The following is a 26994-nucleotide window of genomic DNA, read 5'->3' on the forward strand; positions in this document are numbered from 1 at the left end:
GCGCCGCTCTAGTTGAATGTGGTTATTTAGGAGGAATAAAAGCGCCTTTCATGAAGAGCAGAGTGGCGCAGCGGGAGCGTGCTGGGCCCATAACCCAGAGGTCGATGGATCGAAACCATCCTCTGCTAAGCTATGTTTTCCTTTTCCCTCATTTTCCCTTTTACCCAACTCATTTTCTTTAGTTTTCTTTTTTCACCGGACTTCCTCCTAATTTCCCTTTTTTCCCCCTCACTAATTTTTCTTATTTTCCTTTCCCCCTCCTCCTTTTAACCCCTTTCCTGGGCTTGTAAAGGGTTTTTTTTGGAGGGTGTCCACCCGTGTGGGGTCCTGGAACAGTCGTGGCGAGGTTTGGGAAAGTCCCAAGACAAGGAGTGGGGGTGGGAAAGGTTTTTTTTTTGGAGGGTGTCCTCTCTCGGGGGGTTCCCGGGACACGTGTGTGGGGGATTTTGGGTGTTTCCCCTCTCGGGGAGTCTCGAATGACTCGTGGAGGGGGGACTTCAAGGGGCGGGTTTTTGGGAGTCCTTTGTGACCGACGTAAGTGCGTTTTTTGGGGGGATCTCTTCTCTCGGGGTCTCCTGAGTGCCCCACTAGAGAAGGAAATAGATTTTTTTGGGGAGATCTCCCCTCTCGGGGGGTCCCGAATCTCGAGTGGATGAGGGGGGAGAGAAGTGGAGGAGGGCGAGGGAAGGTCTGATTATCCCTGCTCGAAGGCCATCAACCGCCGGCGCCGTGGCTTAGTTGGTTAAAGCGCCTGTCTAGTAAACAGGAGATCCTGGGTTCGAATCCCAGCGGTGCCTCCGCCCATGCCGCGAATCTGTCGTTTTTCGCATGTGTTTTTATGGGGATTTTAGGCGGTTTTATGTATTTTTATAGGGAGAGTATGTGTTTTAATGTTTTTGTTATAAATAATAATACGTATTATAAATATCTTAATATTATAAGAACCATGAATATTTAATTATTATTATAGTGCAAGTGACGTATTTTATTGTGTGTTTTTATATATTATATTATATATTATACCTTATATAGTACATGACACATATATAGTGTGTAACATATTTATTGTAAAAAAATTATTAACTATTATAGAAAAGGAGTTTGGAGGGTGGGGAAATGGAATTAAAAAAGAGAAGAAAATGGGAACGAAAAGTGGAAAACTCTTGTTCCCTGACCGGGAATCGAACCCGGGCCGCGGCGGTGAGAGCGCCGAATCCTAACCACTAGACCACCAGGGAGAGCTGAGCTCCAGCCTTAGACCGTCCAATCCAGAGTTTAGAGACGCCCTGAAGGGGGAGAGACCTCCAACCCTCCCCCCCCAGGTGAGTCGCGGGACCCCCTGAGAGAGGAGACCCCCGAATCTATCTTCACGTGTGTCTCGGAACCCCGTGGGGCGAGACCTATGGGGGGATCTATTGGGGTCCCGGGGGGCCTCTGGGGTGGTCTCTGGGGGACTCTATGGGGGTGTATGGGGGTGGGGGGTGTACGAGGGGCCTGGAGGGGATCTGTGGGGGGGTCTATGGGGGAGTTCTGTGGGGTCCTAGGTAGGGGTCCCCCTCGGGTCTCCGCGCGCCCCCGTCGACCCCTCTCTGGCATCTTCGGTCACCTTCGGCATCGGTTCGGCTCCGCTCGGGTATCTTCGGGGACGTTCGGAGACCTTCGGACCGGTTCGTCTCCATTCGGAGACCTCCGTGCCGGTTCGGCTCCATTCGGTCCCATTCGACTCCGGTTCGACTCCGTTCGGCTCCGTTCGGCCCAGTTCGGCTTCGTTCGTCCCCGTTCGGCTTCGTTCGGCTCCGCTCGGGCCGCAGGTGAGCGGGGCCCGGCCGGAGGGACCGCGGGGTCCGGGAGGGGGGGCAGCGATTTTTGGGGGGAGGTCGTGGGAGGGATCTGCGGGGGCTAAATGGAGGACACGTGTGGGGGCTGGTGTTAGGGGAAGGTTTGGGGGTGATTTGGGGGGCTCAGGTGTGGGGCAGGTGTGGGGTGGAAGGTTTTGAGGGATGATTTTGGGGAGGTTCAGGTGTGGGGCAGGTTTTGGGGGTGATTTTGGGGTTCAAGTATGGAGGGGAAGGTTTTGGGGTGATTTTGGGGGGTTCAGGTGTGGGGCAGGTGTTGGGGGCAGGTACTGGGGGTAAGGTTTTGGCGTTCAGGCGTGTGTGGGAAGGTTTGAGGATGATTTTGGGGGCTTCAGGTGTGGGGCAGGTGTTGGGGGGCTGCTTTAGGAGGGGCAGGTTTTGGGGGTCAGTTGTGGGGTCACACTTTGGGGGAGTTCCCCCTTTGGGGGGTGCCCCTAGGGGTCAGATTTGGGGTCACACTGGGGAGGCAGTTTTGAGGGGGGATTCCCTGTTTGGTGGGGCAGGTTTTGGGGGGGTGTCTGATTTTGGTGGACTTCACAATGTGTGTGGGGAGGGGTCACATCTGGGGGTTTTCTGTGCCCCGGGGGGGCAGTTTGGGGTTCAAACCCCCCAAAAGCACCCCTGACCCCTCCTTCCCTGCCACAGGTCCCCCTCCCCCACCTCACTGGGACCACCCCCACGCATGGCCCGGCCCAGCCCCCCTCGTCCCCCGGCCCCCGCTGACCCCCCGACAGGTGACCCCACAGGTGAGGGGGCAGGGCTTGGGAAAGGGGAGGGGTTTAGGGAGGGGCAGTGCCTGGGGGGACTTTAGAATCCAGGTGAGACCTCGCTGGGACCCTTCCCAGGTGTGTCCAAGTGTGACAGATATGTCAACACGTGTCCAGGTGTGTCCAGGTATATCCAGGTGTGTTCAAGCTTAGTCCAGGTGTGTTCACATGTGTCCAGGTGTGCAATTACATGTCCAAGTGTGCCCAGGTGTGTGACTGCATGTACAGGTGTGTCTGAGTATATCCAGGTGTGTTCAGGTCTATCCAGGTGTGTCCAGTTGTGTGACCATATGTACAGGTGTGTTCAGGTATGTCTGGGTCTCTACATACATGTCCAGGCATGTTCAGGTGCATAACCACATGTACAGGTGTGTAAAGGTGTGTGACCACATGTACAGGTTTGTCCAGGTATATCCAGGTGTGTCCATGTCTATACAGGTGTGTTCAGGTGTGTCTAGGTGTGTTCTGGGTGTGTCCAGGTCTATACAGGTGTGCCCAGGTGTGTTCAGGTGTGTACCCGCATGTAGAGGTGTATATAGGTGTGTCCAGGTGCATCCAGGTGTGTTCAGGTGTGACAGGCATGCTGAGGGGGGTAACACATTTGTCCCACACGTGTCCCATGTGCCAGGCATGTCCAGGGACTCCGAGGAGGACGTTTGTCCCGTGTTTGGTGTCCCGTGTTGTTCCCGTGTTGTTCCCATGTGCCAGGTGTGTTCCAGGCATGTCTGGGGACTACGAGGAGGACGCTTGTCCCGTGTTTGGTGTCCCGTGTTGTTCCCGTGTTGTTCCCATGTGCCAGGTGTGTTCCAGGCATGTCCGGGGACTACGAGGAGGACGTTTGTCCTGTGTTTGGTGTCCCGTGTTGTTCCCGTGTTGTTCCCATGTGCCAGGTGTGTTCCAGGCATGTCCGGGGACTATGAGGAGGACGTTTGCCGCAGCGCTTTGCGCCTGGTACACGAGCTTTGCTTCGCCCCCCGGGCCCGACCCCCCCACGCCCGGTGCCTCGAGTTCACCGACCTGCTCCGGCACCGTGGCCACCCCCGGCCTGCCGACACAGGTACGGGGGGGTGCACACCTAGGGGGCACCTGGGGACAGGGATACACCTGGGGGGGGCACCTGGGGACAGGGACACACGTGCGGGGGCACCTGGGGACAGGGACACACCTGGGAACAGGGACACTCTTGGAGGGCCCTTGGGGACAGGGACATACCTGGAGGGTCCCAGGTGTGTTTTGGGACACTTTGGGAGGGTTTAAATGGATTTTGAGACCCTTTAGGAGGGTTTAAGTGGAATTTGGGACCCCAGGTTTGTTTTGGGTTTAGGGTGGGTTTGGGCCACTTTATCTGGTTTTTAAGTGGATGTCACGCCCCTTTTTCATGGTTTAAGGGAATTTTGCCAACCTTTCAGAACATTTTGGGTGGGTTTTGGGGCTCCCCCTATTCGGGGACCCCCCTAGACCACCCCCTCATCCCATGTCCCTCCCCAGAGGTGTCCGTGAGCCTCCTGTCTGTTATCGTCACCTTCTGCGGCCTCGTGCTCCTGGGGGTCTCTCTCTTCGTGTCTTGGAAGCTCTGCTGGGTCCCCTGGCGCCACAAGGGAGGACCTGGGGGGGCTCCCCCCCGCAAGGAGCCCCCCCAGCCTGGGGGGGGCCCTTTCGGGGACCCCCTTCCCGAGAGGGGGGACCCCGAGCCCCCTCCCCCCCCCCACGAGCGCTGTTACCTGGACATGGGGCCGTGCCCCGAAGGAGGGGGGGGAGGGGGCAGTGGGGGCGGACGGGTGCTGGGACCCTCCCCGTGGGGCAGGGACTCCCCAGGACCCCCAGGGCCCCCTGACTTTGGGGGGATGGGGGAGGAGGGGGTCCTGCCCAGCGCCCCCTCCCAGCAGCTGGTGGGCAGCAGGTAAGCGGGGGCTGGGGAACATGGGGACAAGAGGGGGATGTGGGGGACAAGGGGAGGACTTGGGGACAAGGGGGCGAGGCGGGATGTGGGGACAAGGTGGGGGCATGGGGGACAAAAGCAGGTTCCACAGGTAACATGGGGACAAGGGGGGGGAATTTGGGGATTGAGGGGGACACGGGGGTCAAGGTTGAGACATGGGGAGCCCCCAGTGTTGTGAGTTGGGGAAGGGGGGGCACAAGGGACCCCACTGCCATGTCCCCACATGCCCTGGGGGGAGTCATAGGGGGCACAGGGGATCTCCCCACCCCACAGGGTGGGTCTCTACAGCCCCTGTAACCTCCAGCCCCTCATTTTTGCCCCCCCCCAGCACCCCGTTGCCCCCTGTGCCAGAAGACAAAGCTGAGCAGAACCCAACCCACCTGGGCCAGATCCAGCCCGAGCTCTACGGCCCCGGTGACGCCACTGAACCTGGGGGTGCCCGGGGGGGCGCCGGTGGGGGGGCCCCCCCTCCCTGCGGCCGCCTCAGTGTGTCCCTGCGCTACTCCTACGGCTCCCAGCAGCTGGTGGTCCGCGTGCTCCGTGCCCGTGACCTCCCGGCCAAGGATTCCAATGGCTTCTCCGACCCCTACGTGAAGATTTACCTCCTGCCTGACCGCAAGAAGAAGTTCCAGACCAAGGTGCTGAGGAAGACGCTGAACCCAGAGTGGGACGAAACCTTCAGCTTTGGGGTGCCCTTCGCTGAGCTGCCTTCGCGGCGCCTCCACTTCAGCGTCTATGACTTTGACCGCTTCTCCCGGCACGACCTCATCGGGCAGGTGGTGCTGGAGAACCTGCTGGAGGCGGCTGAGGGGCGGCCCGAGGTGCCCATCTGGAGGGACATCCAGGAGGGCACGGGGGTAAGAGGAGTCCTGAAATCGGAGGGGAACTGGGGAGGGAGGGGAGACCCCCTGAAGATCCTCAAAAGGGTCATGGGACAGGTGAGGGCACAGGTGGTGCTGGAGGACCTGGTGGAGGTGACCAAGGAGGTCCCATCTGGGGACCCATCCAGGAGGGGATGGGGATGAGTGGGATCCCAAAATTGGGATGAGCAAGGGAACCCTGAAAAGGTGCCTGCAGTAGGTGGTGCTGGAGGAGGGAGAGGTGAGGGGAGCAGGAGATGCTGGAGAACCTGCTGGACATGACCAAGGGGGTCCTGTCTGGAGGGACATCCAGGAGGGGACAGGAGTGAGTGGGGTCCTAAAATCAGGATGGGGAACAGGCACCCCCTGGGAAGGGTGGTGGGACCCCCAAAATCCCCCCAAAATGGGTCCTTGGGACAGGTGTAGGGGCAGGTGAGGGGGGCGGTGGCTGCGATTCAGTGGATGGGCTCATTTGCGTCTGATGTGCATTGAATTTGCATCTCATTTGCATATCATTTGTATTAGGCATCTCATTTGTATTTATTTATCTACCCTGCAATTTGCATCTGATTTGTATTTATTCTGCATATAATTAATATTTATTGTGCATCTCATCTGAAGGAGTTGCATTTATTATGGATATCACTTACATAAGATTTACATGTGTTTGCATGTGATCTGTATTTACTTTGCATCTCATTTGCATATCATTTGTGTTGCATCTCATTTGTATTTTGTATTTTTTTCATATCTAACCTGTATTTATTTTGAATCTCATTCACATCTCATTTGCACCCCATCTTGCATCCTGTAAATACATGCAATTTGTATTTATTTTCCATCTCATTTGTATTTTTAAATTTATTTTGCATCTCATTTGTATATAGTTTGCATTCATTTTGCAGTGGAGTTTGTGGTTTAATTTGCGTTTTGATTTGAATTTTAATTTGATTTCACACCTTGATTAGGGCTTTGATTCGAGGTTTAGTTTATTGTTAAATTTATGATTTATTATGTAATTGAAGGTTTAATTTGTAATACAATTTGGGATTTAATTTGGGATTATTTTTTAATTTGTGATTTATTTAAATTAAGGTTTAATCTGTGATGTGATTTGTTATTTAATTATTTTAGGATTTAATATATTATTTAAATTTATTATTTACAATACTGAAATTAATTATTATAATAAAAGTCTCAAATGATTTAATTCCTGGTTTAATTTTTGGTTTAATGTTTGATTTGTTTGGGGATTTAATTTAGGATTTTAATTTGGGATTTGATTTAATTGGGTATTGAACTTATAACTCCATTTGACATTTAATTAATGAATTAATTTATTGATTAACTCATAATTTAATTCATGATTTAATTTCTGACTCAAATTTGGGTTTATTTGGGATTTAATTTGTGATTAATTGGGAATTGAATTTATAATTCCATTTGGGATTTAATTGATGAGTTGATTTATTAATTAACCCATAACTTAATTTGTGATTTAATTTCTGATTTAATTAGTGATTCATGGTCACATAACCCCCTGTCCCGTCTCACCTGTCCATCACCTGTCCCCTCACCTGTCCGCTCACCTGTCTCCTCTCACCTGTCCCTGTGTCCCCTCACCCGTCCCTCACCTGTCCCCATGTCCTCTCTCACCTGTCCCTCACCTGTCCCTGTGTCCCCTCACCTGTCCTCTCTCACCTGTCCCCTCATCTGTCCGTGTCCCCCCAGGAAAAGCCGGACCTGGGCGAGGTGAACTTCTCTCTGTGTTACCTGCCCACGGCCGGACGGCTCACAGTGACCGTCATCCGGGCGTCCAACCTGCGCGCCATGGACCTCACCGGCTACTCAGGTGCGTCACAGGTGTGCCCAGGTGTGCTCAGGCGCGTCACAGGTGTGTAGGAGAGGCGTTCCCAGGTGCGTCATGGGTGTGCCCAGGTGTGTCACAGGTGTGCTCAGGTGTGCTCAGGTGTGTAGGGTCTCTGTGGGTTCCTGTGGGGTTTTTGGGGTCTCAGTGGGGTCGCTGAGGGGTCTCTGGGGCCCCCAAGCAAACCCCTACGTGAAGGCCTCTCTCATGGCCGAGGGTCCCTGTGGGGTCACTGTGGGTTCCCTGAGGGGTTTTTGGGGTTGCTGATGGGTTTCTGGGGCTCCCTGAACAGACCCCTACGTGAAGGCCTCGCTCATGGCCGAGGGCCGGCGGCTCAAGAAGCGCAAGACGTCCATCAAGAAGAACACGTTGAACCCGAGCTACAACGAGGCCCTGGTGTTCGACGTCCCCCACGAGAGTGTCAACCACGTCAGCCTCACCATCGCTGTCGTGGACTATGACTGGTCAGCCCGGGGGGGGGTTTCTGAGGGGGGGCTTGGGGGGTCCTCGAGGTGTTTGGGGTCCTCCTGGAGCGATGGGAGACCCCCTCGTTAGGCGTCCCCCATGAGAGCACTGCCCACCCATGTCACCCCATTGGCTAGGACTGGTCAGTGCTGGGGGGGCTTTGGGGGACCTTTGGGGGTCCTGGATGGACTTTAGGGATCCTGGGAGGGTTTTGGAGTCCTGGGGGTCTCTGGGGGTCCAGGGAGGGGTTTGGGGTTCTCCTGGAGCCGTTGAAGACCCCTCATGTGAGTGGGGTTGCACAAGGGAGCAAAAATGAGGGTCTGGGATCTGGGGAGTTGTGGTGGGTTTTTGGGGTCCATGGTGGGTCTGGGGGCCTGTGGTGGGTTTTGAGGGTCTGGGGGTGCCCCCCTGACCCCCCGGTGTCCCCCCAGCATCGGGCACAATGAGGTGATTGGGCTGTGCCGGGTGGGCAGTGACGCCGAGGGTCCGGGGCGGGAGCACTGGGCGCAGATGTTGGCGAATCCCCGCAAGCCCATCGAGCATTGGCACACGCTCGTCGAGGTGAGACCCCCTGCCTCGGGACCCTTCGAGACTTGTGGGGACCCTCACAACCCCCCCCAACCCATTGGGACCCCCTGAACCCATAAGGAACCTACGGGGACCCCACAGGATCCCACAAAAACCACAGGCCCCCAAGAAACCCCAACGTCCCCAACCCCCCCAGTATCCCCTAAAGTCCCCAATGCCCCCAATCCCCTCAATGTCCCCAATGTCTCCCAATGTCCCCAAATCCCCCCATGTCCCCAATGTCCCCAAATGTCCCCAGGAAAAGGCTCTGGTGGCCAAAGGGACGTCGCGGGACAAGCCAGCCCTGGGGGAGCCCCTGGGCCCCCAGTGAGCCCGTGAGAGCCTGACTGGGAGCACTGGGGGAGATTGGGAGGGAGCGGGGGGAAAATGGGGGAGACTGGGGGGGATTGGGAGGGGATTGGGGGAAACTGTGGGGGGACTGGGAGGGACTGAAGGGGACTAGGAACACACTGGGAGGGACTGAGAGGGGGTTGGGAGGAACTGGGAGGGTACTGGGAAGGACTGGGAAAGTTACTGAGGGCACTGGGAGGGACTGGGAACACACTGGGAGGGGAGCGAGGGAGTTATTGGGGGCACTGGGGGAGTTACTGAGGGCATTGGGAGGGAACTGGGAGGGACTGGGAGGGAATGGGAGGGAATGGAGGGCCATTGGGCCATACTGGGAGGCCACTTTTTCATAGTGGGGGTCACCGTCTCATAATGGGAAGCCACTGGGCCATACTGGGAGTTCTTTTTCATTCTAGGAAGCCACTTTACCATACTGGGGGTTCACGTTATCATACTGGGAGTCCATTTTTTCGTAGTGGGAGGCCACTTTGCCATATTGGGAGCTCTCTTTCTCATACTGGGAACCCCCTTTCTCATGCTGGGAGTCACTGGTCCATATTGGGAGCCCACTGCCCCCTCTCTCCACAGGCTCCAGGGCTGGAGGGTCCGGCCCGGCCCGGGGGGGCCCTGACACCGAAGCCATAAAGGGACCCCCGGGACCCCCGGGGCCCCCGACCTGCACGACAAGGGGGCCCTGCCCCCCCCCACTGTGAACCCCCCGAAATCCGGGTCTGGCCCCTTCCCCCCGCTATGTGTTTGTGTGGGGGAGGGGCCCAAAAAGAAGGGACCTGGGGACCCTCCCAATCCCCTTTGTGTGTTATGGGGGGGCCCCTGAAAGGACCCCTGGGGTCCGACCCCCCTTTTGTGTTTCGGGAGGCCCCTGAAAGGGACCTGGGGACGCCCACCCCTCCTTGTGTCAAGTGTTTGTACAGGGGGAGGGGGCCCAAAAGGACCCCGGGGGTCCAATCCCCACTTTGTGTTATGGGGGGGCCCAAAAAACGACCCCCGGCCCCGCCCCCCTTTGTGTGTCTATGGGGTTCCCCCAAAAGTCCTCTGGGAACCCCCAACCACCCTCCCCCAATGTGTGTGTTCGTCCCCCTCCTCCCCCGGAAGGGTTCGGGGGCCTCCCCAGTTCCGTGTGACCCCCCCCCCGGGACCCCCACAGTCCGTGTGTCCCCTCCTTCCCCGGTTTGTGTCCGTGTGTGGGGCCGGGGGCCCCAAAGCCATAAAACCCCCCCAATAAACCCCCCACCCAAAAAAAACCACCCACAACGCCTGAGCCTCCCGGGGATGGAGGGGACACTGGGGGACACTTGGGGACACGGGGGGGCTTTGGGGACAAGGGGGCTTTGAGGACATTTGGAACATGGGGGCTTTGGGGGGGCTTTAGGGACACGGGTGGGCTTTAGGGACATGGAGGGACATTTGGGGACATGGAGGGGCTTTGGGTACACGGGGGGTACACGGGGGGACATTGTGGACACGGGGGACATCTGGGGACATGGAGGGGCTTGGGGGACATGGGGGATAAGGGGGGACATTTGGGGACATGGAGGGGCTTGGGGGCTTTGGGGGCATGGGGGGCCTTTGAGGACATTGTGGGACAAGGGGACGGGGAAGACATGAGGGGGACCATATCCTCATATCCCATATCCCCGATCCCACAGCCCCCCATTCCCCCGTCTGCAGCTCCATCCCCGCCCCCTCTCTCTCCCCGCCCCTCCAGCGCCGCCGCCGCTCCCGAAAGGAGGCGAACGGAGCCGAATTATTCCGAACGATCCCGAACCGGAGCCGAACGGACCCGAACAGGAGCTGAACGGTCCCGAACCGGAGCCGACTCGTTCCGAACGATTCCGTCCCGGAGCCGAACTTAGACGAAGGGTCCCGAAAGGAGACGAAGGGACCCGAACACGGATCCGAAGGGTCCCGAACCAGAGCCGAACGGGTTCCGAACAGAGACGAAGAGAAGCCGAACCGGGCCCTACTCGGTCCGAACGATCCCGAACCGGAGCCGAACGGAGCCGAACGATCCCGAACGGAGCCGAACGAAGCCGATCGCGGGCGGGGGCCGGAGGGGCCCCGGCGGCCACTGGAACGATGCTGCGACCCGGCCCGGTGAGTGGGACCCCTCCCAGTATAGACCAGTAACCCCCAGTATAGACCAGAAACCCCCAGGATAGACCCCGCCCTGTGAGTGGGACCTCCACCCCCAGTATAGATCAGTAACCCCCAGTCTGGACCTGTAACCCCCATTATAGACCCGGCCCCGCTCCGCATCCCTCCCGGTATGGACCAGTCCCTCCCTCCGGCCCTCCCAGTATGGACCAGTCCCTCCCAGTCCAGCCCAGTTCCCTCCTCCAGGCCTCCCCCCACACCCCGGGGACCCTTTTTGGGGGGTCGTTTGCAGGGTCGTTTTAGGGGGTCGTTTTTGGGGGTGTCGTTTTTGAGGGTGTCGTTTTTGGGCTCGGTTTGGGGGGTCGTTTGGGGAGAGTCGGTTTGAGGGGGCAGGTTTGGGGGTCGTTTTAAGGAGTTCAGTTTGGGGGGGTCGTTTTGGGGGTTCCCATTTTAGGGGGTCGGTTTTGGGGGTGTCGGTTTTGGGGGCCGGTTTTGGGGGGTCAGTTTGGGGGTCCCTGTTTTGGGGGAGTCGTTTTGAGGGGTCAGTTTGGGGAGGGTGTTGGCGGGGGCAGGGGGGGAATCGTCTTGGGGGGGGTCAGTTTTGGGGGTCCCCACTATGGGGGTCGTTTTAGGGGGTTTGCTTTGGGGGTCTCCTCGGGAGGAGTCGGTTTTGGGGTTCCCCCATAGAGACCCCAATCTATAACCCCCAAAGGTTCTATAGGGGGCTAGAGGGCCCCCCCATCTATAGGAGCTATGGGACCCCCCCCATAATTAGGGCCTCCTCATCCATGGGGGCTGTAGGACCCTCCAGGTCCCTCATTTCCAGGGTCCCCTCAAGGCCCCCTAAATCTGGGGGGACCCGCGGGGGGGCAGGGGGTGGAGGAGGGGTGTGCATACGTGTGTGAGCCTGTGTGAACACGCGTCTGTGTGCACAGGTGTGTGTGAACAGGTGTGTTCATACATGTGTGTCTGTGCACAGGTGCGTGTGCACACGTGTGTGTGCGTGCACAGGTGCGTTCACATGTGTGTGTATGCACAAGTGTGTATGTGCAAAGGTGTGTGTTTGCACACATGTGCACACACAGGTGTGTTCACATGTGTGTGTCTGTGTGTTCACAGAGGGATGTGTGTGCCCTGGTGTGTCTGTATCACGTGTGTGTCTGTTCACACACGTGTTCACATGTGTGTGTTCACACACATGTTCGCCCCTGGGGATGTGTGTTCACACGTGTTTGTGTGTATGTGTTCACATGTGTGTGTTCACATGTGACCTTCCCGTGTCCTGGGACACCCTAGGGCACCCCTCCACAGGGCAGTTTTGGGGGGTCCCTGTTTGGAATTGGGGAGTCCCTGATTGATGTTTGGGGCTCCCCGGCTGGTTCTGGGGGTCTCTGTGTGGTTTTGGGGGGGTCCCCTCTCAGTTTTAGGGGTCCCCGTGCAGAGTTGGGGCATTGATGTTTGAGTGTCCCTATGAGGTTTCAGGGGGTCCTCACATGATGTTGGGGGTCCCTGTGTGGTTTTGATGGTCCCTATGTGGCTTTGAGGGTCTCTATGTGTTGTTGGGGGGTCCCTGATTGATGTTTGGAGGTCCCTGTGATTTACTCGGGGTCCTTGTGCTGGTTTGGGGGGTCCCCTTGTTGTTTTGGGGGTCCCTGTGTGGTTTCGAGAGTGTCTGTGCAAAGCTGGGGGGTCCCTGATTGATGTTTTGGGGTCCCCTGTGTATTGTTTGTGCAGTTCTGGGGGTCTCTGTGTGGTTTGGGGGTCCCTGTGCAGTTCTGGGTGTCCCCGTGTAGTTTTGGGGGTCCCCTCTCAGTTTTGGGGATCCCTGTGCAGAGTTGGGGGTCTCTGTGCAGTTTGGGGGTCCCCTCTCAGTTTGGGGGGTGTTTGGGGGAAGTCCAAGGGGGTCGAGGGGTGGTGTCTGTGTTCTCTCGGGGGTCGGAGCATCGACTGGTGCTGTGGGGGTCCGGGTGGTCTCCAGGGGGCGCGGAGGGTTCCGGGGGTCTCCGGAAGGTACCGGGGGTATTTTCGGGGGTCCAGGGAATCCAGAGGGTACCAGGAGGGTTTTGGGGGCTCTGGGGTCTCCGGGTGGGGTCAGGGCCGGTTCTGCGCTGACGCGGAGGCTCCGAGGGGGAGAAGGGAGGGGATGGCGGCGGGGGGAGAGGGATGGAGGAGGGGCTGGACCGGGATGGGGGCGCAGGAAGGGGAAAGGGGGGCGCAGGAAGAGGGGGACAGGAAGGAGCGGGGGAGGGGCGGAGGAGGAGGAGGAGGAGGAGGAGGAGGAGGGGGCCGAAGGCAGCGGGGCCGAACGCAGGCCCGGGGGTGCGGGGTAAGGTCGAGGGGGCCCGGGGAGGTTCGGGGGGCTCTGGGAAGGGTTTGGGGGTCTCCGGGGATTTCCGGAGGGAGGACGGCGCACACGAGGAAACGGCGGCTGCGGCGGGAGAGGGGGAGATGAGATGAGATGAGATGAGATGGGGTTGGGGGAGGTTGAGGTGCTGGGATGGGGTGGGGGCGCACGAGTGGGGGCGGGGGCACACGCGTGTGAGGGCTCAGGGGGGCGTTGTACACGCCTGTGAGCAGCGAGCAGGGGCACACGTGTAAATGCACATGGATGTGATCTGGGACACGCTACACTCGTGTGTCAGTGCACATGGACGTGCTATGGGACATGCTATACACGTGTGTAAATGCACATGGGTGTGCAGTGGGACGCGTCAAACACGTGTGCTTGGTATGTGGGGTGTTCACACCTGTGTGAGCACATGGGTGCCCCTCATGTCCCCCTGGAGACACCCCAGGGACCCCTCAGACCCCTCAATCTCCTCCTGGGGACCCCCCAGATCACCCCTAGACCCCTCCTGACCCCTCAGGGACCCCCTAGACCCCCTTATCTCCCTCTGTGGACCCCCCCGACCACCTCTAGACCCCTCCTGACCCACTAATATCCCCTGGGGACCCCTCATACCTCCCGCAGACCCCTCCTGACCTCCCTGGGGGCCCCCCGGTTGCCCCCAGACCCTTCCTGTCCCCCATGGGGACCCCCATGACGTCCCAGTCTGCCACTGGGGACCCTCCAGGGAGCACCCTGAGCCCCCAGTCTCCTCCTGGGAACCCTCCTGACCCGCCCCAGGAAGCCCTCAGACCCCCTTATCCACCCTGGGCACCCCTCGGACCCCTTCTCACTCCCAAGTCTCCCCCAGAGGACCCTCCTAACCCCCTTCTCCCCTCTCTCCCAGCACCACCCGGGGCCCTGAAGCCAGAGATGCCCCTTGGCCATGGCGGCCCCGGCGCCCCTTAAGATGCCAGCGGCGTCCCCGGCGCCGCCAGCGCCCATCCTGCTGCTGCTGCTGCTGCTCCTGGCGGCACCGGCGGTGCCGGGGGCTGCGCCCACACCCTGCCCGGCCGCCTGTACCTGCAGCAACCAGGCAAGCCGGGTGATCTGCACCCGGCGCGAGCTGCTGGAGGTGCCCTCGAGCATCTCAGTGAACACCCGCTACCTGAACCTGCAGGAGAACCACATCCAGGTGATCCGCACCGACACCTTCAAGCACCTGCGGCACCTGGAGATCCTGCAGCTCAGCCGCAACCTGGTCCGCAAGGTGGAGGTGGGCGCCTTCAACGGGCTGCCCAACCTCAACACCCTGGAGCTGTTCGACAACCGGCTCACCACGGTGCCAACACAGGCGTTCGAGTACCTCTCCAAGCTGAGGGAGCTGTGGCTGAGGAACAACCCCATCGAGAGCATCCCATCCTACGCTTTCAACCGGGTGCCGTCGCTGCGGCGCCTCGACTTGGGCGAGCTGAAGCGTCTCGAGTACATCTCGGAGGCTGCCTTCGAGGGGCTGGTGAACCTGCGCTACCTCAACCTGGGCATGTGCAACCTCAAGGAGATCCCCAACCTCACCGCCCTGGTGAGGCTGGAGGAGCTCGAGCTGTCGGGGAACCGGCTGGGCCGGGTGCGCCCGGGGTCATTCCAGGGTCTGGGGAGCCTGAGGAAGCTGTGGCTGATGCATGCGCGGGTGGCGGCGGTGGAGAGGAACGCCTTTGACGACCTCAAGGCCCTGGAGGAGCTCAACTTGGCCCACAACGACCTGGCCTCACTGCCCCACGACCTGTTCGCTCCCTTGCACCGCCTGGAGCGCGTCCACCTCCACCACAACCCGTGGCGCTGTGACTGCGACGTGCTGTGGCTCAGCTGGTGGCTGCGGGAGACGGTGCCCAGCAACACCAGCTGCTGCGCCCGGTGCCACGCACCGCCGGCGCTGCGGGGCCGGTACCTGGGCGAGCTGGAGCCAGGCCACTTCACCTGCTACGCGCCTGTCATTGTGGAGCCGCCAGCTGATCTCAACGTCACCGAGGGCATGGCGGCCGAGCTCAAGTGCCGCACGGGCACAGCCATGACCTCGGTCAACTGGCTGACGCCCAACGGGACACTGATGACGCACGGCTCGTACCGGGTAAGGATCTCCGTGCTGCATGATGGCACACTCAACTTCACCAATGTGACGGTGCAGGACACGGGCCAGTACACCTGCATGGTCACCAATGCCGCTGGCAACACCACGGCCTCGGCCACGCTCAATGTCTCGGCTGCCGATGCCGCTGCTGCTGCCGCTGCCGCTGCAGCAGCGGCCACAGGCTATACCTATTTCACCACGGTCACTGTGGAGACCACCGAGGGTGGCGGCGAAGAACAAGCCCCCCAGACCCCGCCAGCGCCCACGGCACCCGGGTGGGACCCCTCTGGTGGCTCCACGGCAGCACCGGCCACGCGTGCCACGGGGAAGCCCTTCACGGTGCCCATCACCGCCGCTGCCGCCGCGGGCGCCGGGGCAGCGGGCGGAGGTCTCCAAGACCTGGACGACGTTCTGAAGACCACCAAGATCATTATCGGGTGCTTCGTGGCCATCACCTTCATGGCGGCTGTGATGCTGGTGGCCTTCTACAAGCTGCGCAAGCAGCACCAGCGCCACAAGCACCGTGGGGGCCCCGCGCGGGCCGTGGAGATCGTCAACGTTGAGGACGAGCTCTCGGGGGGGCCTGGTGGGGGCGGGGGCGGTGTTGGGGGCACGGCAGGGGGTGGGGACGTCAGGGGACAACAGGCTGGCACTGCCAGCACTGGAGAGGGAGCACCTGGACAGGTACGCGGCGCTGGCTGCCCACTACGGGGGCCCGGCGGCGGCACTGGGGTGCGGGAAGACCCCCCTGCTCAACTCGGTGCATGAGCCACTGCTGTTCAAGAGCCCCTCCAAGGAGAATGTGCAGGAGACCCAGATTTGACCGCCCCCACCACCCGAAAAAAATGAGGGGTGGGGACCCCCTTCTCCTGCACAGAGACTTGGATCCAACCCCCCCGGAAAGGGGGAATGGGGACCCCCCCCCTAGACCTAGACTTGACCCCCCTGAAATGAGGGGAACAGGGACCCCCTTCTGCCCAGAGACTTGGATCTGACCCCCCCAGAAAGGGGGAACGAGGACCCTCCCTAAACCTGGATGTGAGCCCTGCAGAAAGGGGGAACGGGGACTCCCTAAACATGGACTTGACCAACCCTGAAATGAGAAGGTGTGGGGACTCCACAGACCTGGACCTGACCCCCTGAAATGGGGGAACAGGGACAATCCCCTTGACCTGTGGACTGGGATGTGACCCCACCCCCAAAATGAGGGACATGGAGACCCTCCTCCTAAACCCCAGACTGGGACTTGAACCCCCTGAAAAAGGGGAGAGTGGATCCCCCCCCAACCTGGACTTGACACCCTGAAATGGCAGAAAAAAGAGACCCCCCCCTAAACCTGGACTTGACCCCCCTGGAAAGAGGGGGAGTGGGGACTCCCCTTAAACCACAGACCTGGATCTGACCCCCTACAAACCCCTCCTCTTCCAGAGCCCCTCCAAGGAGAATGTGCAGGAGACCCAAAACTGACCCCTCCCCCAAAAGAAAATGAGGAGTGGGGCCCCTCTTCTCCTGCCCAGAGACTCGAATCTAACCCCCCCAAAAAGGGAAGGAACAGGGACCCGCATAAACCACAGACCTGAATCTGACCCCCACAAAGTGGGGGGGGGAGTGTGGGGACCCTCCCCACACCACAGATCTGGATCTGACTCCTCTGAAACTGGGGAGTGGGGACACCCCCCCAACTTATGAACCTGGATCTGACAAGCCCCCCTCTCAAAACTGGGGACACAGGAACCCCCCGGAACCACAGACCTGGATCTGACCACCCCAAAACAGGGTGAGTAGTATGGGGACCCCCCCAAACTTAGATCTGACACCCCCCCCCCCAAAACAGGGGCACACAGGGGGACCCCATAGACCCAGCTCTGACCCTCCAAGAGGAGGGGGCGGCATCAGAACCCTCCCACCAAAAAATCCCACCCCGTGGTTCCCACCTGCCCATTTTTTCGGGGGGAGGGGGAGAATTGGGGGGCAGGTTTTGGGGAGGGAGGGGTAGATTTTGGGGGGGAGTCTTTACTGTGACATGGACTTGGGGGAGGACTTGTGTGACAAGGGGGGACACACAAGAGGGGCTTGAGTGACATGGGGGGTGACAAGGAGGGTCTGGGGTGATGCGGGGGAGGGTGACAAGGGCGAACTTGATTGACACCAGGGTGACAAAGAGGGGCTGGAGTGACACAGGGCGGCTGGGGTGACTAAGGGGGTGACAAGGGGAGGACTTGGAGGAGACGAAGGACTTGTGTGATGCGAGGGGGGACAAGAGAGGACTGAGGTGACCAGGAGGGTGACAATGAGAGGGGGTCATGTGACACAAGGGGCTGGTGAGGTCATGAGGGACTGGTGTCACACAGGGGCATGACAAGGGGGGGCTCGTGTGACACTGGGCGACTGATGAGTTCACAAGGGACTTGTGTGACACAGGGGGCAAGGGGGGCTTGGGAGAGATGGGAGGTGACAAGGAGGGGCTTGTGGGACACGGTGGGGGGGACAAGGAAGGACTTGAATGACACACAAGGGGCTTGTGTGACAATGGGGGGGCTCATGTGACACGGGGACTGGAGTGACAAGGGGGGGACTTGTGTGACACTGGGGGGACAAGGCGGGGCTGAGGTGACACACGGGCTCGTGTGACATGGGGGGGGACAACGGGGGTGCTCATGTGACACATAAGGGGCTGTTGTGATCCCAAGGGACCTGTGTCACTGTGTCATATGTGGATGTGCGAGGAGGGGCTCGTGTGACACCTGAGGGGTGACATGAAGGACTCATGGGATGAAGGACTTGTGCAAGGCCTGGGGGGTGCGAGTAGGGGGGTCTCGTGCAGGAGATTTGGGGAACAGCCTCATTCAAAGGACTCGTGCAAGACTCTCACGTAAAGGACTCATTCAGGACCCTCGTGTGACAGAGGGACTTGTTCAAGACCCTTGTACCAAGGACTCATTGAAGACCCTCGTGCCAAGGACTCGTGCAAGGCCCCCATGGGACACAAGGACTTGGGCAAAGGACTCATTCAAGGCACTTGTGCAAGAGACCCTCATGCAAGATGCTCGTTGTGACACAGGGACTCGTGCAAGACCCTCGTGCAAAGGACTCATTCAGGGCCCTCGTGCAAGGGACTCAATCCAGACCCCTGCTGTGACACAGGGACTTGTATAAAGGACTCGTGCAAGACACCCTTGTGCAAGAGACCCTTGTGCAAGGGACTCTTTGAAGACCCTCGTGCAAAGGACCCTCCCGCAAAGGGCTCATGCAAGACCCTCGTTCTGGACCCTCTTGGGATACGGGGGCTTGTGCGAGACCCTTGTGTGAGACCCTCATGTGATGGACTCTTGGAGGCCCCCGCGGGGTCCCTACCCCCCTTTCACCCCTCCCCGCCCCTCCCCCTCCCTCGGGTGGTCCCGAGGGTGTCCGAAGGGGTGTGGGAGGGGACGTGGGGGATTTGGGGAGGAGGGCCGGGGATTTTTAAATTCGCCGCGGCCAAAACTTTCCTACTTTAATAAAAAACCCAGCGGGCGTTTCCAGTGGGGACCGAGAGAGGGGGGGCTGGCAGGGGCTTGGTGTGTGCTTGACACGTCCTTGGTGTGTGAGTGACGTGGGCTTGGTGTGTGGTTTGGGGATGGGTTGGTGTGTGCTTGGAGTGTACTTGCTGTGGTTTTTACGTGGTCTTGGCATGTGCTTGGCATATCCTTAGTGTGGGGAGATGGAGTGTGAGTGACATGGGCTTAGTGTGTCCTCGGGGTGTTCTTGGTGTGTCCTCGGCACGTCCGTGCCATGTGGGATTGTTGGCACATGTTTGGTGTGTGCTTGGCATGTTCTTTGCATGTCCTTGCCATGTCTGTGTCGCTGCCACATCGTGGGGCCAAGAACATGCCAAGAACACACTAAAAACACACCACAGCCATGGGGGGAGGGGTCCTAGGGATCTCCCCTCCCCCTCCCACCGTTCCCATGGATACCGGGAGGGGGAGGGGGTGCTGCGGCTGCCGGTTGCCATGGCAGCAGCGGCGGGGGGGGGAGGGGCACTGCGGCATTGCCATGGAAACGTGTGTGGGGGAGATTCCTCTCCCCATTACCATGGAAACGGCGATGGCAGCGGTTTCCATGGCAACGGGGAGGGGGCCATGGGACTGTTTCCATGGCAACGGGGTGGTTTCCATGGTAACTAGAGGTGGGAAGGGGTTTCCAGGGCAACGGAGAGGTGGGAGCTGTTTCCATGGTACCGATGTCGTTCCCGAGGCAACGGGAAGGGGGGAGACTGTTTCCATGGCACCGGGGGGGGTGGTCGGAAGTTGGAGTAACAGCCCCGCCCACTCCCCAACCCCTCCCCTCACAAAAAGAGGGATTTGGGGTCCCCCCACCCCCCAAAAAATGGTCTCAAGGGTGCGACCCCTTCCCCCCAAAAAAAGGGGGGACCCTGTTGCGTGACACCCCCAAAAAAGGGATCCCGGTGTGTGACCTCCCTAACAAAGGGGAGTTGGGATCCCCCCCAAAAAAGGACCCAGGGGTATGACAAATCCCTAAAAAAGAGGATCCAGGGATGCCCCAATAACCCCCTCCCAATAAAACTCCCCCGTTACATCCCCCCCAAAATGGGCCCAGGGCCCTCCACCCCCCAAGAAAACCCATCCAGGTCTCACCCCTCCAAAAAAAAAAAAAAAAAAAGTTGCCCCCTCCAAAATGGACCCAGAGCCCCCTCCCCCAAAAAAAAAAGGGGATCGTGGTGCCCCCTCCCTTTTCCCCCCCCGGAAGGCCCCGGGTTGAACATTAACCCGGGGGGGCAGGGGTGTGGAGGGAGAGGCGGGGGGGGGCAAAGGGCACACAGGGAGAGCAGGGCAGGTGGGGGGAGTGACGGGGCACGTGGGGGAGATTTTGGGAGGGGTTGGGGGGCAATTAGAGGGATTTGGGGGGCCAATTAGGGGGGCTGGGTGATTATTACGGACCAGGGGTAATTGGAAAGATTGGGGGGTAATTAAGGGGGTAATTAAAAGGGGGTAATTAAAAGGGGGCTAATTGGAGGGGTAATTAGACGGATTTGGGGGGGTAATTAGGGGGCGGGAGGTAATTGGGGGAGATTTTTGGTAAGTAGTGGTGTTGGGGGTTTAATTAGAGGGATATTGCGGGGGCTGGGAGTAATTAGAGCTGGGGGGTTAATTTGGGGGGTAATTACAGGGATTTTGGGGGAATAATTCGGGGGCAGGGTAATTGGGGGTCTTGGGGGGCAATTGAGGGGTCGGGGGGTCGTGTTTAGGACCCCCTGTGACCCCCACCGCCCCTCCCAAGGCCATGGAGGCTCCACAGAGTCGCCGCGTTGGGATCCTGGGCTACGGCCAGTTGGGTACTGGGAGGGACTGGGAGGGGATTGTGGGCACTGAGGGGCACTGGGAGGGGACTGGGAGGGGAATTTGGGTCACTGGGGGCACTGGAGGGAACTGGGGGGCACTGGGAGGAGCTGGGGGGGGGCATTGGTAGCACTGGGGGGGTTATGGGGACCAGGGGAGTCCTGGGGGGTGACAGGAAGTGACACGTCCCTGTCCCCCTCCCAGGGCAGTTCCTGGGCTACAAGGGGGGTGTTGGGGAGTTCTCAGGGGGTGTCACAAAATCTCTAGGGTGTGTTGGTGGTCCCAGGGGAGGTGGCAGGAGGTGGCAGTGGGTGACACATCCCTGTCCCTCCCCCCAGGGCAGTTCCTGGCCCAGCAGCTCCTGGCCCAGGGGCCCACCCTGGGCCTGACCTTGGCCTGGGTCTGGGCCCGGGACAGGGCGAGTTTGGGGGGACTCCCCCCAGCCCTGCGCCTCCACAACCTGGGGCTCCTGCCCAGCACGTGAGTGATCCTGCCGCGAGCCCCCTACACCACTGAGACCCCCCAAAGCCCCCTCAAACCATCAGGACCCCCTGGGACCCCTCAACACCCCCCCCTCAAACCTCTGGGACATCCCAAAATCCCTTGACCCCTCCCTCTCCAATCCCCCCTAAACCACCAAGACCCCCCCAAATCCCTGGGGACCCTCCAAAACCCTGGGGCCTCCCCAGGACCCCCCAAACCTCTGCATGTCCCCCCAGTCCCCCCAATGTCCCCCCAGTGTCCCTAATCCTCCCAATGTCCCCAGAGAGGTGGACCTGGTGGTGGAGGTGGCCCACCCATGTGTGGCCCAGGAACACGGCGAGGACATCCTAGGACACGCGGATTTCATGGTGGGGACATTGGGAGACATTTGGGGACATTGGGGGGACATGGGGGACATCAGGGAGATTGGGGACATTGGGGGCATTTGGGACATTGGGGGAACATGGGGGTATTGGGGAGATTTGGGGCATCGGTGGGACACTTGGAGGCACTGAGGAGCCACGGAGTGACCGTGATGACATTGTCCCTTGTCCCCAGCTTGGGTCCCCCACAGCCCTGGCAGACCCCGAGACTGAGCAGCGGCTCCGGGAGGCAGCGACACGGGGGGGCCACACCCTGTATGTCCCCAGGGGGGCCTTGTGGGGCTGCGAGGACATCGCTAGGATGGACCGGCAGGGGACACTGGCTGTGAGTGACACTGGGGACACTCACAATGACCTTGGTGTCCCCCCCACTGTCCCCCACTGTCCCTGTTGTCCTTGAAGGTGACAATGACTGTGGTGTCACCCCTATTCTCCCTATTCTCACTGTCCCCACTGTCCCTGAAGGTGACAAAGACCTTGGTGTCCCCCCCATTGTCCCCTCACTGTCCCTGTTGCCCTGAAGGTGACAATGGCCTTAGTGTCCCCCCTACTCTCCCTCAGGCCCTGAAGGTGACAATGACTAAGTCCCCGCAGAGTTTCCGGGCACAGGGGTGGCTCCAGGAGCGGGTGGCAGCCGCAATGGCCTCAGGGACGAGGATGGTCCTGTACGAGGGTCCCCTGCGGCCCCTCTGTCCCCTTGTCCCCAACAATGTCAACACGATGGCAGCGGCGGCCGTGGCAGCACCAGGGCTGGGCTTCGACGGTGTCACTGCCTGCCTGGTGGCCGACCCCAGGTGTGTCACCTCCCCCCGTGTCACCTCTCCTCTGTCACCTCTCCTTGTGTGTAATTGATTGGTGCCACCTCCCTGTGTCACCTCCCCGTGCCACCCAGCTGGGCTTTGACGGCATTGTCACCTGCCTGGTGGCCGACCCCAGCTGTGTTACCTCCCCCGTCACCTCCATGTGTCACCTCCCCACCCCGTGTTATTGATTGGTGTCATCTCCCCCTGTGTCCTCCCACGGTGCCACCACGGTGCCAACCCCTGAGTGCCCTTGTTGTCCCCTTCCTGTCCCCTCAGTGTCCCCCTAGTGTCACCCCCCAGTGCCACCCCTTTGTCCCCTCATGTCCCCTCCTTGTCCCCCCCAATGCCACCCTCTCCCTGTCCGTTCCTTGTCCCCTGAGTGTCCCCATTGTCCCCTGTGTGTCCCCCCAGTGTCACCCCCCTGGTACCACCCCTTGACTGTCCCCTGTCAGTGCAGTGTCCCCTTCCTGTCCCCTCTGTGTGCCCCTGTGCCACCCCTCGGTGCCACCCCATTGTCCCCTCATGTCCCCTCTTTGTCCCCCTCAATGCCACCCTCTCCCTGTCCCCTCCTTGTCCTCTGAGTGTCCCTGCAGTGTCCCTGACTGGCACGTGGTGGAGGTGGAGGTGACATCGACTGGGGACAAAGGGCGGTGCCTGAGCGTCACCAGCACCCGCCGGAACCCAGCGGGACTCGGTGCTGTCACTGGCAGTGCCACCCTGGGCTCCTTCTGGAGCTCCCTGCAGGGTGGGTGCTGCCCTCCCCAATGTCCTCAATGTCACCTTGGTGTCCCCAGTGTCACCTTCGTGTCCCCAATGTCCCCAATCCCCCAATGTCCTCCATGTCCCCAGTGTACACCCAATCTCCCCAATTCTCCCCAATGTCCCCAGTGTCCCCAGTGTCACTCTCTGTTCCCCAGCCTGCACTGGACATGGTGGGTGTGTCCGTCTCTGCTGAGCTCCCAGGACCATGATGAGCTGGGGCCCACCGAGGACCCCCTGAAAACCATCAGAGGACCCCCCGGACCCTTTGGCAACATTAAACCCCCCCAAAACCGTGCATCGGTGTCACCCTTGCTGTCATGATGGCACCCTCGGGATGGAAGAGGCTGCCTTGGCCTCTGATTGGCTGAGGTGTTGCGTGGAGGGGCTCTGATTGGTGGATGTGCCGTGGAAAGCACGATGGGAAGAGGATCGCCTGTCGCCGATCGGTGGGAGGGGAAGGTCCGAGGGTTGTGATTGGCTGGGAAGCGGGCAAAGTGTGACAGGAGGTGTAGTTCCAGGTCAGAGGCCGCCATGGCCCCAGAGGACACTTGCAGCAATGGGGGGTTTGGGAGGAGGGTTGAGAGGTCCTGGGGGATCTTTAGGGGGTCCTGGGGAGTTCTGGGAGGTCTTTGGGGCTCTGGTGGGCCAGGGTGTGAGGAGAAGGAGGGGCCTGGGGGTGGTTTAAGAGGGGGGAGGGGCAGACCTGGTGGCCTGTGATGTTGGGGGGAGGGGTTGGGGGGCTTTAAAGGAGGGTTGAGGGGGGTTTAGACAGGTCTGGGGAGTGCCAGGAATAATTTGGGGGGGGGGTCATGAGAGATCTTAAAAAAATAGGGAAGGGTAACGATATTTTGGGGATCCTGGAAGGGGCAGTTGGGGGGTATCGGAAGCACCAGGGGATCTGGGAAGTGATTGAGAGGATCTCGGGGGGTCACAGAAAATTTTAGGCTAGTCGTGAAGATCCTAGAAGGATTAGGGACTCTTGGGAGAGACTGGGGTGGGGGTGATCTTGGGTATCCTGGAAAGCTGGAAAGTCCTCAAACATTTTTAGGGAATCTGTGGGTCTTAAAAGGGTTGAGGAGTCCGGGGGGCACAATTGGGTGTGTCCTGGGGGGTGCCGGAAGGATTTTGAGCCATTCGCTCGTGGGAACATTGGGCTGAAACTGGCCGTCTGACGGCCAAATTTCCATACAGACGAAGATACCTCCCAGATCAAAGGTGCCTGCAGAGAAAACTCTTGCTATCTGTGTATATAAAAGTGGTGCTCCAACCGCAAAAGAAGTGTGGGATTGGAATTAAGGAACGAGCGGTGATGGTACCATTGGCTGTTTTCTCTTGAGTGGAATTGTGAGAGCTGCAAGAGTGCAAGGTGTGGGTTCCAGTCCCCACTGTTTGGTTTGCATGTGTCCTGGTCAGACACAGGTCCAGCTTCCTCAGTCCTTAATGCAACAGAAGGAGAATTAAGGAAATAATTAGGGTTCCCCAAGAAAACTGCTGGGCTGTGGTGGGGTTTTTTCCTTTTTTTTTTTCTTTTTTTTTCCCCCTCCTTTTCTCCCTCCTTTTCTCCCTCCTTTTCCCCCTCCTTTTTTCCCTTTTTTCCCTCCTTTTTTCCTTTTTTTCCCTTTCTTTCCCTTTTTCCCCCTCTTTCCCCCTTTTCCCCTTTTTTTGCCTTTTTTTGCCTTTTTTCCCCCTTTTTTTCCTTCCCCCCCCCTTTTTTCCTTTTTTTCTCTCTTTTTTTTTTTTAATCCCATTCCGTACTCTGGGCAAAATCCAGTCCGGGTTTTCCCCCATTCCGCACTCCAGCCGAAATCCAGTCCGGGTTTTCCCCCATTCCGTACTCCGGCCGAAATCCAGTCCGGGTTTTCCCCCATTCCGTACTCCGGCCGAAATCCAGTCCGGGTTTTCCCCCGCCCCCGCCCCTTCCCCCGCCATTCTCCCTCAGCTCGCTCCCGGTTTTCCCGGAGGACGCTGCGGGACCGGCTGTACCCGGAGCTGTGCGGGGTTCGGCGGGAGGGGCTGGGGGGCTGCGGTGGCGGTTCGGGGCTCGGCTCGGCTCCCGGGAGTGGCAGAGCTCGCTGGGGAGCGCTCGGTGCCTGTTCCCTGCGGGGGCTCGTGGGGAGCTCCCCGTTCCTCGGGGAATGACCCGTCCTGCGGCTTCTGGGGGGGTGAGCTGAGCTCGGGACAGCGCGGGGCGGCTGGGATGGACAAAGGCAGCCTCCTGCTGCTGCTGGAGCGCTTGGGAAACCAAAGAGGGAGGGAGGTTTTGTCCCCTGCTTACGGAGCACGATATCGGGGCTGAATCGTTCCCAGGCAAGTGTCCGCTTGAACGAGGTGTTTCCCAGCCACATTCCAAGAGCCCTAAATGCTGGGATTTGGGGTTTTTGCAGCGATTGCTCGCTGGAAGCTCTTTGGAGAGAGGGGAGTCAGGCAGGTGTGCTGTCCCACACTCGGAGGGCCGGCGGCATCGCTCCCAGGGAGCAAAGAAGGAACTCTCGACGTGCTTTCTTTACTTCTTTTCATCCCACAGCATCGGCACGAGAGGAAATTCCACAGAGGGGCTCGCCTCCGGCTAAGCTCTGAATATGCCAGGAGGTTTCAGCGGGGAGAAAAGAGCCGTGGGAGAAAAGCACCCTAAACGAGAGCCAGTGGGGGATCATCGGGTTTTGCGGCCGAGGAAAACGAGGACAGAGATGAGGGAGCGGGGCTCCGATTAACAATGATCTGATGGGTGTTTGAATCATTCCCGGCCGTTCACAGTCCCCGCGCCGCCCCCCGGATCGCTCCCCCACGTCACGCACCCGCCTGGGGGGCCAAACGCCATTCTGTCCCCCCCCCGTGAGGGACAACCCCACGGGTGGGCAGCGGGGATGACAAAGGGGCGGGACAGCCCCACGAGTGGGCAGGGACGATGACGATGGGCGGGACAGCCCCACGGGTGGGCAGCGGGGATGACGAGGGGCAGGACAGCCCCACGAGGGGGCAGCGAGGACGAGGAGGGGCGGGACAGCCCCACGGGTGGGCAGGGAGGACGACGAGGGGCGGGACAGCCCCACGGGTGGGCAGCGGGGATGACGAGGGGCAGGACAGCCCCAGGTGGGCAGGAGATGACGAGGGGCGGGACAGCCCCACGGGTGGGCAGGGACGATGACGAGGGGCGGGACAGCCCCACGGGTGGGCAGCGGGGATGACGAGGGGCAGGACAGCCCCACGAGGGGGCAGCGAGGACGAGGAGGGGCGGGACAGCCCCATGTGTGACCAGTGATGATGACGAGGGGCGGGACAGCCCCATGTGTGACCAGTGATGATGACGAGGGGCGGGACAGCCCCAGGTGTGGCCAGTGAGGATGACGAGGGGCAGGACAGCCTCAGGTGTAGCCAGTGAGGAATGACGAGGGGCAGGCGCTGCTGGCTGGTTATCTGGGGCTTTTGGAGAGGGTGCTTGTTTTGGTGGACATTTTCTGCAGAGGAGCAGTCGATTCCAAGGAGTCTCTCCAGCAATGACCATGAGGGTGTCTCGCTAGGGCAAGCACCTGAGGTACCTGGATCATCGCTCAAGGAAGGGGCCGAGGGATGTGCCGGGGAGCAGCGCACGTGAACAGGTAAGGGACTGGGGGGGATGCAGGGAAGATACAGCTCGGACTGGAGGAAGAGCTTGGAGGTTTCTTTTATGGATATGAACATGCAAAGCAGGGAGCGAGGTGGGTTATAAGCACTCTAGGTACTCGGGCAGGTGAGCCAGGACTCAGGGGAGGGACTAGCTTTCCCGAGCACCAAAGTTCCTATTAATTGCCTCTCTCAGGAGCAGTCCAGAGGAGTTTCTCCTTTGGGCTCCAAAGGAAGGCAGCTGAAACTGCTGTGGGAAGCTTACTGCTGTAACCAGACTGTAGTTTCCACTGATAGTTTTGCTACTAAAACTAGGGAGTTTTGTTTTCTCTGTGCACAAACCCTGCTGGTACTTGTTAAACTGACTTGCTAAGTTGTGCATTCCT

At 59.7% G+C, this 26994-nt stretch overlaps 3 protein-coding genes and 3 non-coding genes across 8 annotated transcripts; 5 read left to right on the top strand and 1 right to left on the bottom strand.

The window, feature by feature from the left end:
• Window positions 1–56: 56 nt before the first annotated feature.
• On the top strand, window positions 57–128 carry TRNAM-CAU (transfer RNA methionine (anticodon CAU)). Its single transcript has one exon. It is a non-coding gene; the product is annotated as a tRNA-Met (tRNA).
• Window positions 129–723: 595 nt separating this feature from the next.
• TRNAT-AGU (transfer RNA threonine (anticodon AGU)) lies at window positions 724–797 on the top strand. The gene has a single exon. It is a non-coding gene; the product is annotated as a tRNA-Thr (tRNA).
• Window positions 798–1166: 369 nt separating this feature from the next.
• TRNAE-CUC (transfer RNA glutamic acid (anticodon CUC)) lies at window positions 1167–1238 on the bottom strand. Its single transcript has one exon. It is a non-coding gene; the product is annotated as a tRNA-Glu (tRNA).
• Window positions 1239–2659: 1421 nt separating this feature from the next.
• On the top strand, window positions 2660–9643 carry SYT3 (synaptotagmin 3). The gene is made up of 8 exons (XM_050318909.1): window positions 2660–3680; window positions 4112–4523; window positions 4891–5419; window positions 7154–7274; window positions 7582–7753; window positions 8186–8315; window positions 8581–8656; window positions 9258–9643. Exons 1-7 carry the CDS (start codon window positions 3527–3529, stop codon window positions 8650–8652), a joined length of 1590 nt encoding a protein of 529 aa, XP_050174866.1. The 5' UTR covers window positions 2660–3526; the 3' UTR covers window positions 8653–8656; window positions 9258–9643.
• A 696-nt stretch (window positions 9644–10339) lies between these two features.
• Window positions 10340–17204, top strand: LRRC4B (leucine rich repeat containing 4B). The gene is given in 3 exon segments (XM_050318908.1): window positions 10340–10784; window positions 14018–15814; window positions 15816–17204. Coding segments are annotated over 2 exon segments (2004 nt in total). The 5' UTR covers window positions 10340–10784; window positions 14018–14056; the 3' UTR covers window positions 16062–17204.
• A 2856-nt stretch (window positions 17205–20060) lies between these two features.
• Window positions 20061–23528, top strand: ASPDH (aspartate dehydrogenase domain containing). 3 transcript variants are annotated; one of them, XM_050318903.1, is made up of 8 exons: window positions 20061–20074; window positions 20519–20573; window positions 20916–21057; window positions 21344–21428; window positions 21619–21768; window positions 22005–22237; window positions 22840–22991; window positions 23164–23303. In XM_050318903.1, exons 2-8 carry the CDS (start codon window positions 20522–20524, stop codon window positions 23199–23201), a joined length of 852 nt encoding a protein of 283 aa, XP_050174860.1. In that variant the 5' UTR covers window positions 20061–20074; window positions 20519–20521; the 3' UTR covers window positions 23202–23303. The 3 variants fall into 3 exon arrangements, with proteins under 3 accessions (XP_050174860.1, XP_050174861.1, XP_050174862.1); XM_050318904.1 differs by lacking the exon at window positions 20061–20074 and adding an exon at window positions 20080–20091; XM_050318905.1 differs by lacking the exons at window positions 20061–20074; window positions 22840–22991 and having other exon boundaries at window positions 20430–20573; window positions 23164–23528.
• The last annotated feature ends 3466 nt before the right edge of the window (window positions 23529–26994 follow it).

Source organism: Myiozetetes cayanensis, unplaced genomic scaffold (assembly GCF_022539395.1).
Source record: "Myiozetetes cayanensis isolate MyiCay16 unplaced genomic scaffold, myiCay2020 scf217, whole genome shotgun sequence".
In the NCBI taxonomy this organism is placed as follows: domain Eukaryota; kingdom Metazoa; phylum Chordata; class Aves; order Passeriformes; family Tyrannidae; genus Myiozetetes; species Myiozetetes cayanensis.

What these genes read in the sequence shown, in the direction of transcription:
- SYT3 (XM_050318909.1), top strand. Translation starts at nt 3,527, where the DNA reads ATGTCCGGGGACTATGAGGAGGACGTTTGCCGCAGCGCTTTGCGCCTG. An exon ending in CAGCAGCTGGTGGGCAGCAG is followed by an intron (nt 4,524 to 4,890) that starts GTAAGCGGGGGC and finishes GCCCCCCCCCAG; the next exon opens with CACCCCGTTGCCCCCTGTGC. An exon ending in GCTGTCGTGGACTATGACTG is followed by an intron (nt 7,754 to 8,185) that starts GTCAGCCCGGGG and finishes GTGTCCCCCCAG; the next exon opens with CATCGGGCACAATGAGGTGA.
- ASPDH (XM_050318903.1), top strand. Translation starts at nt 20,522, where the DNA reads ATGGAGGCTCCACAGAGTCGCCGCGTTGGGATCCTGGGCTACGGCCAG. An exon ending in ACCGGCAGGGGACACTGGCT is followed by an intron (nt 21,769 to 22,004) that starts GTGAGTGACACT and finishes ACTCTCCCTCAG; the next exon opens with GCCCTGAAGGTGACAATGAC. An exon ending in TGCCTGGTGGCCGACCCCAG is followed by an intron (nt 22,238 to 22,839) that starts GTGTGTCACCTC and finishes GTGTCCCTGCAG; the next exon opens with TGTCCCTGACTGGCACGTGG.